The sequence below is a fragment of the Nothobranchius furzeri genome, chromosome 4 (assembly GCF_043380555.1).
Source record: "Nothobranchius furzeri strain GRZ-AD chromosome 4, NfurGRZ-RIMD1, whole genome shotgun sequence".
Taxonomy (NCBI): Eukaryota; Metazoa; Chordata; class Actinopteri; order Cyprinodontiformes; family Nothobranchiidae; genus Nothobranchius; species Nothobranchius furzeri.
Window position 1 is genome coordinate 8,928,693 of NC_091744.1, and position 12,015 is coordinate 8,940,707.

A 12,015-nucleotide genomic window follows, 5' to 3' on the forward strand; every position below is an offset into this window, starting at 1 on the left:
ATAATTAAGTGAAAAGCATGACTGATGGCAGAGGGAAGGCTTCTACAATATAACAACTGTTTGTGTGCCTGTAAAGGTTTTGAGATGAGTATTGCTTTGATTTGGCAGAAATCGCCTTTTGTAAAAAGAGTACTTGAAAGTAGCTGTAAACTTGTCAATCTAATCCTAAATAATCTTTGTTTCTCCAGACTGAGGTTGTTCAAAAAGTTATAAGAAATTGATTCTTGATTATCTTACTAAAGAACTCCATTTAAAACAATCTCACTTTTTCTATGTTTAATACAATGATTCAGCAAAAAGAACATTTGTGTTTGGGAGGTTACCTAACCCAAACCCTTAGGGCGACCCAACCCTAACTCTAATCCAAGGCAAAACCGTTTACAAGTCATCAACATAATCTTGTTTTTCTCAATTAAACAGAAAAGTTTCACCTGTTTGAGTTACTTGCTTCCCCTTTGTAGAAGCTGTGAGGCTTGCAATTGTAAAACTGTTGAGTTGTTTCATTACCACCTTGTCTCGCCTCTGTCAGTGCGCCCCAGGGCAGCTGTGGCTACATCGTGGCTCATTAACATCAGTGTGTGAATGTGTGTGTGAATGGATGAATGATACACTGTAGTGTAAAGCGCTTTGGAGTCCTTACTCTGAGAGGCGCTATACGAGTGCGGGTCATTTATCATTTACCAAGGCAGCGATATGCTTCAATAACGTGACGAGGTTAGCAGCTAATCTCAGTTAATCCCTTGTTTAATCCCTTGTGTTACAACCTGGCTTGATTTTTCTCAGTTTAGTTGCCTCAACCCTCCCCCTCCTCTGAACACAGTTGCACAGGTGAATAACGATCTTCTTATTGAGCTGGGGAACCAGAATCACCTCATACACATGAGAGAAACTCTCTTCAATCTAATTATGCAGCACAATGAAGATTTAAAAAGTTCAGACCAGACTTTTAGATCTTTATCTGACCAAGCCTTCATGGTGTGAACTGGAACTAATTTAATCCAGTTAAGTTTCATCCCACAACCTGCAGGCTTCAAAGGTCCACACATGTCCCCTAAAGGTCCCATGTCCCTGTCATGACAGATCAGATTTGTAACCATCCACATGAAGGTGATCAGACTTTGTTTTTTGTTGCTTTTCTCAATAAAAACATTAAAAACTATCTTAACTTTTTTTTTTTTGCTTTGTAGCTAATCCTATTGACATCCTCAAGGTCCTGGAGCTGTCAGAAGACATGCAGGGTGTCTCGCTGGAAGCAGGACTGTGTACCAGCAGGAAGGGACAAGAGGAGACGGACCTCTCCTTTAAAATCGACAAGAAGATTCAGCTGAGTGTGCCCACAAAGCAGCTCTTCCCTGGTAAGTTCCAGTAAAACCCCCTAAGCCTCGTTGGGCAGAAAACATGCTTAAAGGTGGTTGATGTGTATTTGCCTAATTGTGCACACGTGCTGTCTCTGCAGATTTGCTGTTTCCTGTGAATTTCTCAGTGATGACGACAGTTAAAGCTGTAAAAGGATCTCAGGTGTTCCTCCTCTCCCTGTACGACACACAGGTAGGCACTGGAAATTACACACATATATTTTACAACATTTCTACTTGGTAATTTCTGATGAAGCATCTCCGCGTCTGTCTGTGTGTGTCTGTGTCTGTGTGTGTGTGTGTGTTTCAGGGCACACAGCAGCTGGGGTTAGAGCTGGCTCGTTCTCCAGTTTTCCTGTACGAGGACCACGAGGGTCAGCCAACTCCAGATCTTTACCCCACCTTTAGAAAGATCAACCTGGCTGATGGCAAGTGGGTAACTACACGGGCACCCATACATGTGTTTGTGTTGCATTTCTTTATTTGCAGCGACTGAGCTCAATAATTAAACTGTCAGAGTTTGCTTGCTTCTCCGTTATTGTCAGTACCCCTAGCTGGCTCTACTAAGACTGTTTCTGTGTTTCCAGGTGGCACAGAGTGGCCTACAGTGTGGAGGGCCAGTCGGTGACTCTTTACTTGGACTGTGAGAAGGTGGACACCCTGGACCTGCCCAGGGGTCACGACCCCCAGGTCAGCACTGACGGTGTGACCGTTTTCGGGACTCGCCTGCTGGAGGATGATGTGTTTGAGGTGAGTTTATTTCCATTCCTATTCAGAAATAGAATCAAATGTAGAAATAGTGAAAATATTTGCACTTATTACATAAAAATACAAAGTGAGTTAAATTAAATTTGTTTGATTTAAGGTAAAAAAAAAGCATCACGTTGGTTTAAAAAGAGGCGTGTCAACGGGGCCTGAAGCTCTGTTGTGAGTTGAAAATTGATCTTGTAAAATAAAAGTTTAAATATTCTATGTATTTATAAGTAGCTAAATAAATTATAATATTGATCCAAACTGATGATAAATGAAACATCTTTTAATCAGTTGTGTTCATCCTTTTTCAGGATATAAAGTTTTATTTATTAACAGTAAAAAGTGATTTATGTCCTGACCTTATTCATTTTCTTTTCTTCCATTTTAGTTCACAAAAAATATTCTGGATTATGTTTTATTTAGATGTTTTGCTTTTAATAAAAATGTCATTTATCAGTGGCCAAGAGCAATCAGAGTCTATTTTCAGCAAAAAACTACACACAAACAATGCTTTAACCAGCTTCATGTTCCACAAATAAAAAAGCTATATCAAACGACCATGACATTTTCCCCTCAAATTACTAAATAATCCTTCAATTTTACATCTTAACTGGCTTAAAAGTGTAACTGGATAAACCCAAACCTTGATAAATCCTTGTTAAAAAGCAGAGGAACTCATCCGTGTTTTATCTTTTTCATTAAATAACACTTTAATGTTATTTTTAAAACTTTTGTCAAATCCTCAAAGTGTTCATACATTTTCATGTCCATATATTTAATTATTTTATTAATCAATAATAAAAACTGTACTGCTTTGCTTCAGCTGAGATGTGTGTGAACATACTTTTATTTATGTAGCAATTGATTAAAAATTTCATAACCTCTTAGATTCTTTTACTCATTTCAATAAGTAAAATATTTGTCTTGCTAATTATTTGATTTAATTGTGAAATGATTATTATTTTATATTATTTGAAATTTCAAAAGCTTTTCTCCCTTTACCTCCCCCTAGTGGTTGTAGGAGTGCTAAACCACCCAGAACCCTTCCGTGCACGTGGGTCTGCACAGACATTTTAACAGACATATTTCTTTTTTTTTTTTTTTTTTGTAATTTTTGGGCTGTTATTTCCAGTTAGGAGGGGGATTTTTCACTGACCTCTTTTGCAAACTGTGACCTTTGTTATGTCAGGTGGATCATCTGTTTAACTAAGCGACTCCTAGCAGTATTTAGCTTGGACTCCGTGTGCGTGCCCACGTAAAACACAGAGAAAAGAAAGAAAAAAGAGCTGTGTCTGACTGCAGAAACCATCTGCTGACGCCACCGGAGACTAAAAAGCTCTGGAGACGATTAACTGCAGAGCAGCGATAAAAGCAGCATGTTGAGTCACTTTGATCTGACTCTGTGGACACAGTTAAGGACAAAGACATGAGAAACACGTGCATCTGTCCCTGTTGTTTATTAAATGAATTCCCTGCTGCACGGCTATGATCAGTAATTCCATGTCGACTTGTGAGACAATATGTTTTCATAATCCAGGGAGAAATCCAGCAGCTGCTGCTGGTCGATGACCCCAGATCGGCTGAGTCGTACTGTCAGGACTACATCCCAGACTGTGATGCACCTTTACCCTACAAGAACATCCTGACAGAGGCTGAGGAGGTGAGTTTATGCTAAAAACTAGCGCACTGATGTTTTAGATTACGTTTTAATCCTGATTCATCAAAACACATTAAAATAGTGGAATCCTGGAAAAAAAAGCTATTTTCTAATAAATCTTCCACAGGAAGCATCACACATTTTAATCCTTAGGAGCTAAACATGTTCAAATTCAGCCAGCTGCACGTTTTTGTACTTAAACTTGTTTTTACTCATTTTTTGTTGACAGGTTCTGGTAAAGGTTTAAAATCTTCATCTGGGTTAAAACTCAACACACACTTTCAATTTGGTTCATGCTTTTATTTTCCTCTAAAACTTTGCCAGAGCTGCAATTCATATCAAGAAGCCACCAGCGGACATGAAACCTGGAAGCTAATTGAGCCATCTCAATGAAACGTGCAACCCTAGGAATGTTTCAGCTGGACCAGAATGATAAAAGCTTCCATGAATGTATTTGCTGGGTGTTTTGCATGTATGGAAAGTCATTTTAAGTCTTAGTTTTAGGCTTTAGATGAGACGTTTTTATGAAAAATGTCCAGCATCACGATCTGTTATTGAAAACTACGAAGCAAGATGGACTAAATTTCTGTTTCAGCTGCAGCTCAGTGCAGATTATGTACTTTAATGACCTCCAGATAATGCTGCAGAGGACAATCTCTGTAATTCCAAGTCGGAAGAAGGAGTCCGAAGTCTGATAAATAAGGCATTTCTTGAGCTTTTTGTCAACTGCCCTCTTCCACTCTGATGGATCTTAGACAGAGAGACCAGCGAGGAAACGCTTGGTGGAACAGTTTGAAGAGTTCGACTACAGTGACCTTTATGATGACCTCTCCATGTCCAACGTGACTGCAGGTCAGAACATGACCGAGTATGAGGTGAGACCCAGGAAGAGGCTTTGTGTCTGGAAACCCTTTCTTATCTCCTCCATCACACGCATGTATGTGTGTGTTTATTCTGGCAGGTTGTGGAGTATGAAGACTATGACAACACAACCAACTACTATCATGTGAAGGAGTATGAATACGAGGAGGAGTACGACGAGCGCTACGGACCCGCAGAAAGAGAACGAGAATTCTCACTTAACACACAGGTGACGTGCAAACTTTAGTTGTTACAACATTCATTTCTTTATAACAATCTTGTTCATTCTTGTTATGGCTCTTTTATTTAAAACAGAATTTACCAGAAAAAGGAGAAAAGGGAGAACCAGGCCTTCTGGGAGCTGTAAGAACAACCACACAAATGCAACGTGTGACGGGAGAAAAAATACTTAAATATCTGCTGAAAACAAACAGTTCATGTAGATAATCAGAATACGTTAAACCCAAAAAATTCATATCTGATCCCAGTTTAACAGGAATACACTAAAAAAACATGTTTTCTTCCTCATTTCCTCACTGACTGAAATAAAAGCAGCTAAAAACAATCAAATTAAGGCCTTATGTCAAAGATTCAGATTTATTTTGGAGTAAAGTTAATCATACTCATTTAATAATGCTTCTAATGTAGCTGCACAGGCATGCGTACATTATTCTGAATATTAACATTGACCTTAAACAGACATGCTAGATTGTCACCGTTTTAACTACGGATCTCGGTTTGTTGATGATTGTTTACAGGGAACACAGATTACAGGACCATATGGGCCTCCTGGACCTGAGGTTAGTCCTCTTTACTGCATAACTTGAAACTTAAGACACATTTCTGTTCAGAAACCTTCCAATCGAAAAGCAGGTTTTCACAACTGTGTGAAAGGTCTTTTAAAAACTGTAGTTTTAATCTGCAGGGAGAACCAGGACCTCCTGGAATCACAGGACCAGTGGGACCTCGAGGAGACCCTGGAGAGCTGGTAAAGCCTGTGTCCTGTCTTCTGAGAGAACTACTGTGTGTGACTGAGGTCTCCTTATAACTGAGCTCACCTCTCTGCTGTCAGGGTCCTCCGGGGAGGCCGGGCCTTAATGGAGCTGATGGGATACCGGGTCCCCCAGGGAACATCATGCTCATACCGGTAACAGAAGCTTATCAGTGTGTTCCCAGAGGCCAGACAAGGTGCTGCTAGTGTGCTGTGAATGTGGTCGTATTAATCTGAAACAAGCCCGAGGGCAAATGTAAAGTTAGAAAGCTGTTGCTGAAAAATGAACTTGCTGAAGGCTGTTTGTGTTTCAGGACATCCAGTACTCAGATTACATTTCTGTATGTCATGACGGGTCTCCACATTTATAAATTACTCAGATTTAATTTTAATTATCTGCTTTAAGGAATTAAACATGTACGAGTTATATTTATGTGGTTTTGATGGTGAGAAAATGAATGTCAGTACAGTGTTTTGGCCACGAGATGGAGTATTGAGTCAGATTTTTCTGGTGTCAGTTCCAGTCGGGTGGAGATCCGAGGACAGGTGCTGTGGTTTCTGCTCAGGAGGCTCAGGCTCAGGCCATCCTGCAGCAGACCAAGGTACACAAGCATCACTGAACACACACAGATGTGGTTTTGTTTACCCTTTTATGTTCCTGTGAATTTTATTTGTTCTTTATTAAAACTTCCTACCATTAGCTGGCGATGAAGGGACCTCCAGGGCCGCTGGGTCTCAGGGGAAGACCTGGACCTCTGGTAAGTCTATGTCGGATAAGAGGCCTCTTTTATTTTAGATGAAGTTACTGATGTAGGATCAGAAATGTGTGCAGATGTGATCATTTAAAATGCAAAAAGCTGTTTGTGCGAGTGGAGTTATTACCTATACAGGTGCTGGCCAGTAAATTAGAATATCATCAAAAGGTTGAAAATATTTCAGTAATTCCATTCAAAACGTGAAACTTGTACATTATATTCATGCAATGCACACAGACCAATGTATTTCCAATGTTCATTACATTTAAATTTGATATTCATAAGTGACAACTAATGAAAACTCCAAATTTGGTATCTCAAAAAATTAGAATATTCTGAAAAGGCTGAATATAGAAGACACCTGCTGCCACTCTAATCAGCTGATTTACTCAAAACACCTGCAAAGGCCTTTAAAAGGTCCCTCAGTCTTGTTTTGAAGGCACCACAATCATGGGGAAGACTTCTGACTTAACAGCTGTCCAAAAGACAATCATTGACACCTTGCACAAGGAGGGCAAGACACAAAAGGTGATTGCTAAAGAAGCTGGCTGTTCGCAGAGCTCTGTGTCCAAGCACATTAACAGACAGGCGAAGGGACGGAAAAAATGTGGTAGAAAAAAGTGTACAAGCTCTAGGGATAACCGCACCCTGCAGAGAATTGTGACGACAAACCCATTCAAAAATGTGGGGGAGATCCACAAAGAGTGGACTGCAGCTGGAGTCAGCGCTTCAAGAACCACCACGAGGAGACTCATGAAAGACATGGGATTCAGGTGTCGCATTCCGTGTGTCAAGCCACTCTTGAACATGAAACAGCGCAAGAAGCGTCTCGCCTGGGCCAAGGACAAAAAGGACTGGACTGATGCTGAGTGGTCCAAAGTTATGTTTTCTGATGAAAGCAAGTTCTGCATTTCCTTTGGAAATCAAGGACCCAGAGTCTGGAGGAAGAGCGGAGAAGCACAGAATCCACGTTGCATGAGGTCCAGTGTAAAGTTTCCACCGTCAGTGATGGTGTGGGGTGCCATGTCATCTGCCGGTGTTGGCCCACTCTGTTTCCTGAGGTCCAGGGTCAATGCAGCCGTCTACCAGGAAGTTTTAGAGCACTTCATGCTTCCTGCTGCTGACCAACTTTATGGGGATGCAGACTTCACCTTTCAACAGGACTTGGCACCTGCACACAGTGCCAAAACCACCAGCACCTGGTTCAAGGACCATGGTATCCCTGTCCTTGATTGACCAGCAAACTCGCCTGACCTTAACCCCATAGAAAATCTATGGGGTATTGTGAAGCGGAGGATGCAATACGCTAGACCCAACAATGCAGAGGAGCTGAAGACGACTATCAGAGCAACCTGGGCTCTCATAACACCTGAGCAGTGCCACAGACTGATCGAGTCCATGCCACGCCGCATTACTGCAGTTATTGAGGCAAAAGGAGCCCCGACTAAGTATTGAGTGCTATACATGCACATTCTTTTCATGTTCATTCTTTTCAGTTGGCCAACATTAGAGAAACAAACATTTTTTCATTGGCCTTTAGAATATTCTAATTTTCTGAGATACCAGATTTGATGTTTTCATTGGTTGTCACCTATAAATATCAAAATTAAATGTAATAAACATCGGAAATACATTGGTCTGTGTGCATTGCATGAATATAATGTACAAGTTTCACGTTTTGAATGGAATTACTGAAATATTTTCAACCTTTTGATGATATTCTAATTTACTGGCCAGCACCTGTAGTGCTCAAATAACATTGCACCTCCTTTTAAACTTCTATATGTAAAATCTGATAATTTTTTTCACATAAAAAGTATGAACATGAACGGAATAAGAACTGTTGCAGATAGTTATTTGCATATCCTCTGTTTTACATGGCTATTTGCAATAGCTCTCTCTCACACTTGTTTGTGTGTAACACTTGCTGTTTTAACCCTTTATATATCATTGAAGTAATTTGCATTTAAAATTTTCAACCCCAGGGTGTTATTTTGGTTAATAACAAAACATTTTTGCTGTTGTTACAAATTTCAAAAATATTTATTTTCATGCAGAAAATCAGAGAAAATGAACTGATCAGATATGGACGTTGGCCCTGAATAAAACAAAACAAAACATAAATAATTTAAATAAACATTATTTTTGAGTAGTTAAGATGATTATAAGACACTTTAGAGCAATCTATCTAATTTTAGAAGATTATATCGCTGCAGAATAATACAGATTATATCACATTTATTAAACAATATAGTATATTTTTATTAAAAGAGATCACTGTAGAACATTTTTGAAAGTTGTATGATAATAAATACATTTCTGATGAAATATAAAATATTAGAATATTTAAAAAAAGTATATATTTGAGGATCTGCCTCAGTGTCGTCTTTCTCCTCTTCGTCGTCATCACTGATTACGAAATTGGCTGGCAGAATAATTGTCCTCCATTTTCCATAGAAATCTTAGTTTAAAAAAGCAAAATATATTGTAACTGTTATTGTTACTTTTACCATGAATATTAAGATATGTCTACAAAACAGTAGATTTAACTAAAGGACGTATGTTCAAATGCGGCAGCTTTGATTTTCAGGATTTTCCCGACTTTATTGAGTTAAACATTTACAACACATACATCCTTATTTAGCACAACTAGCCAACCTTGTGATGTGAGAGTTTCATAAACCTGAGTATTGTTAGTTTTCGAGATCTGACCATAAACACGAGAGGAGACTGAGCGGTGTCTGGTTCTGCAGACAAACCAATATTTGGTGCATCAAAGTCCCGCGCTGATTGGTGGAATAGCGCCATGGCATGAAACGTGCCTAGCGTGATCTCTAACGATTAGTTGGGTGAAATCCCATAATTCTAAGATACCGTGAAAAGGAACACCAACATCATTTATGATGTGAGTGGAAGTGTCTAAATATAGAAGTTGGCCCTATGAAGGGTTAAGAGTAAGGCCCTCTGAAGCCCAAGGCTCTGAGTGGGTAGTACACAAGTGTGCAAAGAGTTGCTGAATTGGGACAGTGAGCATTGTGTCATCGACCGTGATGCACGCCACAATGCCAGCTGCTATTTGTGCTACATTAAAAGAAGTTATTAATAACTTTCAAACAATTATTTGACAAAATTTTTATTTATTGCTGGCCACATTAAACCTTGGTCTCAAACATTCAGAACATGGATAAATATCATTAATCGCTTCAAAATGAACTTCTTTCGTTTTGGTTTATGAAGGAAATGAAATGTTTATTTTTTTCTGACCAGAAGGGGAAAAAAATATATATTTTTCATTTGTTATCTCAACATTTTATTGTTGACTCCACAGTCAACACAGTAAATTACTGGCATGTCATGTCCAAAATGACACCAGAATCATCAGTTAATGATATTTTTCTACAGACATGTAAAGCATCTTTCAACAGAGAAACATTTGATTGTGATCATATACATACACAATAATGAAACACTCAGTATTTCAATAACATTTGAGAATACATATATTCAGAAAGGGCACTTGAGTTATTGCTCCACGTTCTTCTCAAAATTCCCACGCAGCAATGGATTGTGGGTAATACACTACACCGAAGCTTCGGCAAAGTGCGGATCAAATGTGCAAAGGGGGCACACACACACACACACACACACACACACACACACACACACACACACACACACACACACACACACACACACACACACACGCACACGCACGCACATATATAATTTCTTTTTGTTTCTTTCACAGGGTTCTTCTGGTCCCTCTGGTCTGAAGGGTAGCAGCGGGGAGATGGGACCTCCTGTGAGTGAGCTAGTTGTCATGGAAACCCTTCATCTTTTGAACTGATCAGCTTTTCTTTTGTGTAATTTAATCTTCCACTTTTTCTCCAGGGTCCTCCTGGACTGCCGGGAATCCCAGGTCAGAATGGACGACTTGGAAAACGGGTGAGACTCTTCCCTCCTGTGTTTGTATAATCAGATCTTTTGATCTCAGTGTCGCAAACACGCTCATCATGCCTGTGAGTGGTCTGTGACAGCTACGTGTTTATTAGGGACGAGCAGGTGCAGATGGAGGACGTGGAGCGATAGGAGAGACCGGAGCCAAGGTGCACTCATTGTCAGAATCCTATATTTCATTTACTTGTGGTTCAATCCTTTTAAAGGGAGTCCTCTCCTGTGTTTGTGTCTCCACCAGGGAGACAGGGGCTTTGACGGCATGCCTGGTCTCCCAGGACACAAAGGACACAAGGTGAGTGGTTGGTTTAATGAGGGCTTGGTGCTGAAAAGGAGATTCAATTGTCAGCTAGTGTGTGTGTGATTTTTATAGGGTGACAGAGGGAAGCCAGGTCCTGTTGGTCCATCAGGAGAGCTGGGGGAAAAGGTGAGAGGTCATGCTGGCTGTGGCTAGCTGTTTTTGTCTGTAACTGAAGCATGTTTTATTTTGAACTCTTATTATTTAAATTTAAAGGGCTCTCAGGGACCATCTGGCCCAAGAGGTCAACCAGGTGATGCCGTGAGTGTACTATTTAATCTCACAAATGAAAACAGGCCAACATGTTTCAGTTTCTGAAAGTTTGTACAAAGGCAGAAGCTTGAGGCTGCACAGATTCTATTATATTTTATTTATGTGTGACTGTGATGTGCATTCTCAAGGGCCCCAGAGGTCTGAATGGCCCCCGAGGGCGCCCTGGACTCCAAGGCCTGCCGGTAAGAACGGACCGTACGCTACATCCTCACACACAAACAGGATCAAGTAGTAAACAAAACATTACACTGTCACACAAACAAGAGAAAACAGAGCCCAGCGATTATCTGTCTGCAGCAATTTTTAGTCAAACAGGAAACAGGAATCCCGCTGTGGTCTAACTGTTCTACCTTTTAATCACAGTGTTGGGTTACTTTCCGTTAACATTGCCTTATGCAACACTCATCTGAGAAAATGACTGTTTACTCAGCCCCGCAGCGGGTTCTTTCAGTTATGTGTAAAAGACATTTGCACTTGTAGCAACATGAGTAAGCACATGTCAGCATCTGATGGCACTGTTTTCTTTTATTTACCTTACATATTCATGTGTGAGGCTGGCTCATTAGGCAGTAAGACCTTAAAGCTAGGAGGGGGTGGCAAAATCACTAAGCCATCATCATTTTTAGCTTCATTTAGCTGAAGACTCAGGGCGGGGTGGAGAAGTAGCTGTTAAAAGCAGTTGGTGATGCAGTCCTCTTGTTCATTTTCTCTTCAGTCAGACAAGAAATGTTTGATTTCAAATGTTTATGGGACAGAGAATACACATTATGCAGGGAGTTTTCTACAGATGCATCAATGCTGATAATTCTGATTTTTGATCTTTGTACAACTCTGAGCTGCTGAAGCTGATTTGACTGGATTCTGATTTTTCTCAAAGAGCTATAATTAGTAAAATACTTATATTTTTAACTTCCCTTCAGGAACAAGCAACATCTTCTGCTTAAACTTTCTTTTACTGCCAGTGTGAATTAGCCTTCATGGTATATATTTATTTTGCTGCTTGGCGTGGACAACAAAAGAAAAAAATTCAGATCTCTGAGGTTCTTGATTACGGTTTAAGCCACAGTATCTAAGGAAATGTGTTCTCTGGTGTCCTCTTATTTTAAGCAGTGCTGAAC

The 12,015-nt window shown here is 40.0% G+C and overlaps 1 protein-coding gene across 1 annotated transcript in view; it reads left to right on the forward strand.

Moving 5' to 3' along the window:
* The window catches only part of LOC107389909 (collagen alpha-1(XI) chain), a 60,745-nt gene that overhangs the window by 17,728 nt on the left and 31,002 nt on the right, over window positions 1–12,015 (forward strand). Inside the window, exons 2-21 of the mRNA XM_015966322.3 lie at window positions 1,188–1,355; window positions 1,457–1,548; window positions 1,666–1,787; window positions 1,943–2,105; window positions 3,646–3,768; window positions 4,521–4,640; window positions 4,727–4,855; window positions 4,942–4,989; window positions 5,385–5,426; window positions 5,552–5,614; window positions 5,699–5,773; window positions 6,136–6,219; window positions 6,319–6,375; window positions 10,121–10,174; window positions 10,264–10,317; window positions 10,425–10,478; window positions 10,568–10,621; window positions 10,700–10,753; window positions 10,841–10,885; window positions 11,026–11,079. Of these exons, the coding sequence (XP_015821808.1) occupies window positions 1,188–1,355; window positions 1,457–1,548; window positions 1,666–1,787; window positions 1,943–2,105; window positions 3,646–3,768; window positions 4,521–4,640; window positions 4,727–4,855; window positions 4,942–4,989; window positions 5,385–5,426; window positions 5,552–5,614; window positions 5,699–5,773; window positions 6,136–6,219; window positions 6,319–6,375; window positions 10,121–10,174; window positions 10,264–10,317; window positions 10,425–10,478; window positions 10,568–10,621; window positions 10,700–10,753; window positions 10,841–10,885; window positions 11,026–11,079 (1,655 nt within the window). The remainder of the gene's footprint in view (window positions 1–1,187; window positions 1,356–1,456; window positions 1,549–1,665; window positions 1,788–1,942; window positions 2,106–3,645; window positions 3,769–4,520; window positions 4,641–4,726; window positions 4,856–4,941; window positions 4,990–5,384; window positions 5,427–5,551; window positions 5,615–5,698; window positions 5,774–6,135; window positions 6,220–6,318; window positions 6,376–10,120; window positions 10,175–10,263; window positions 10,318–10,424; window positions 10,479–10,567; window positions 10,622–10,699; window positions 10,754–10,840; window positions 10,886–11,025; window positions 11,080–12,015) is intronic.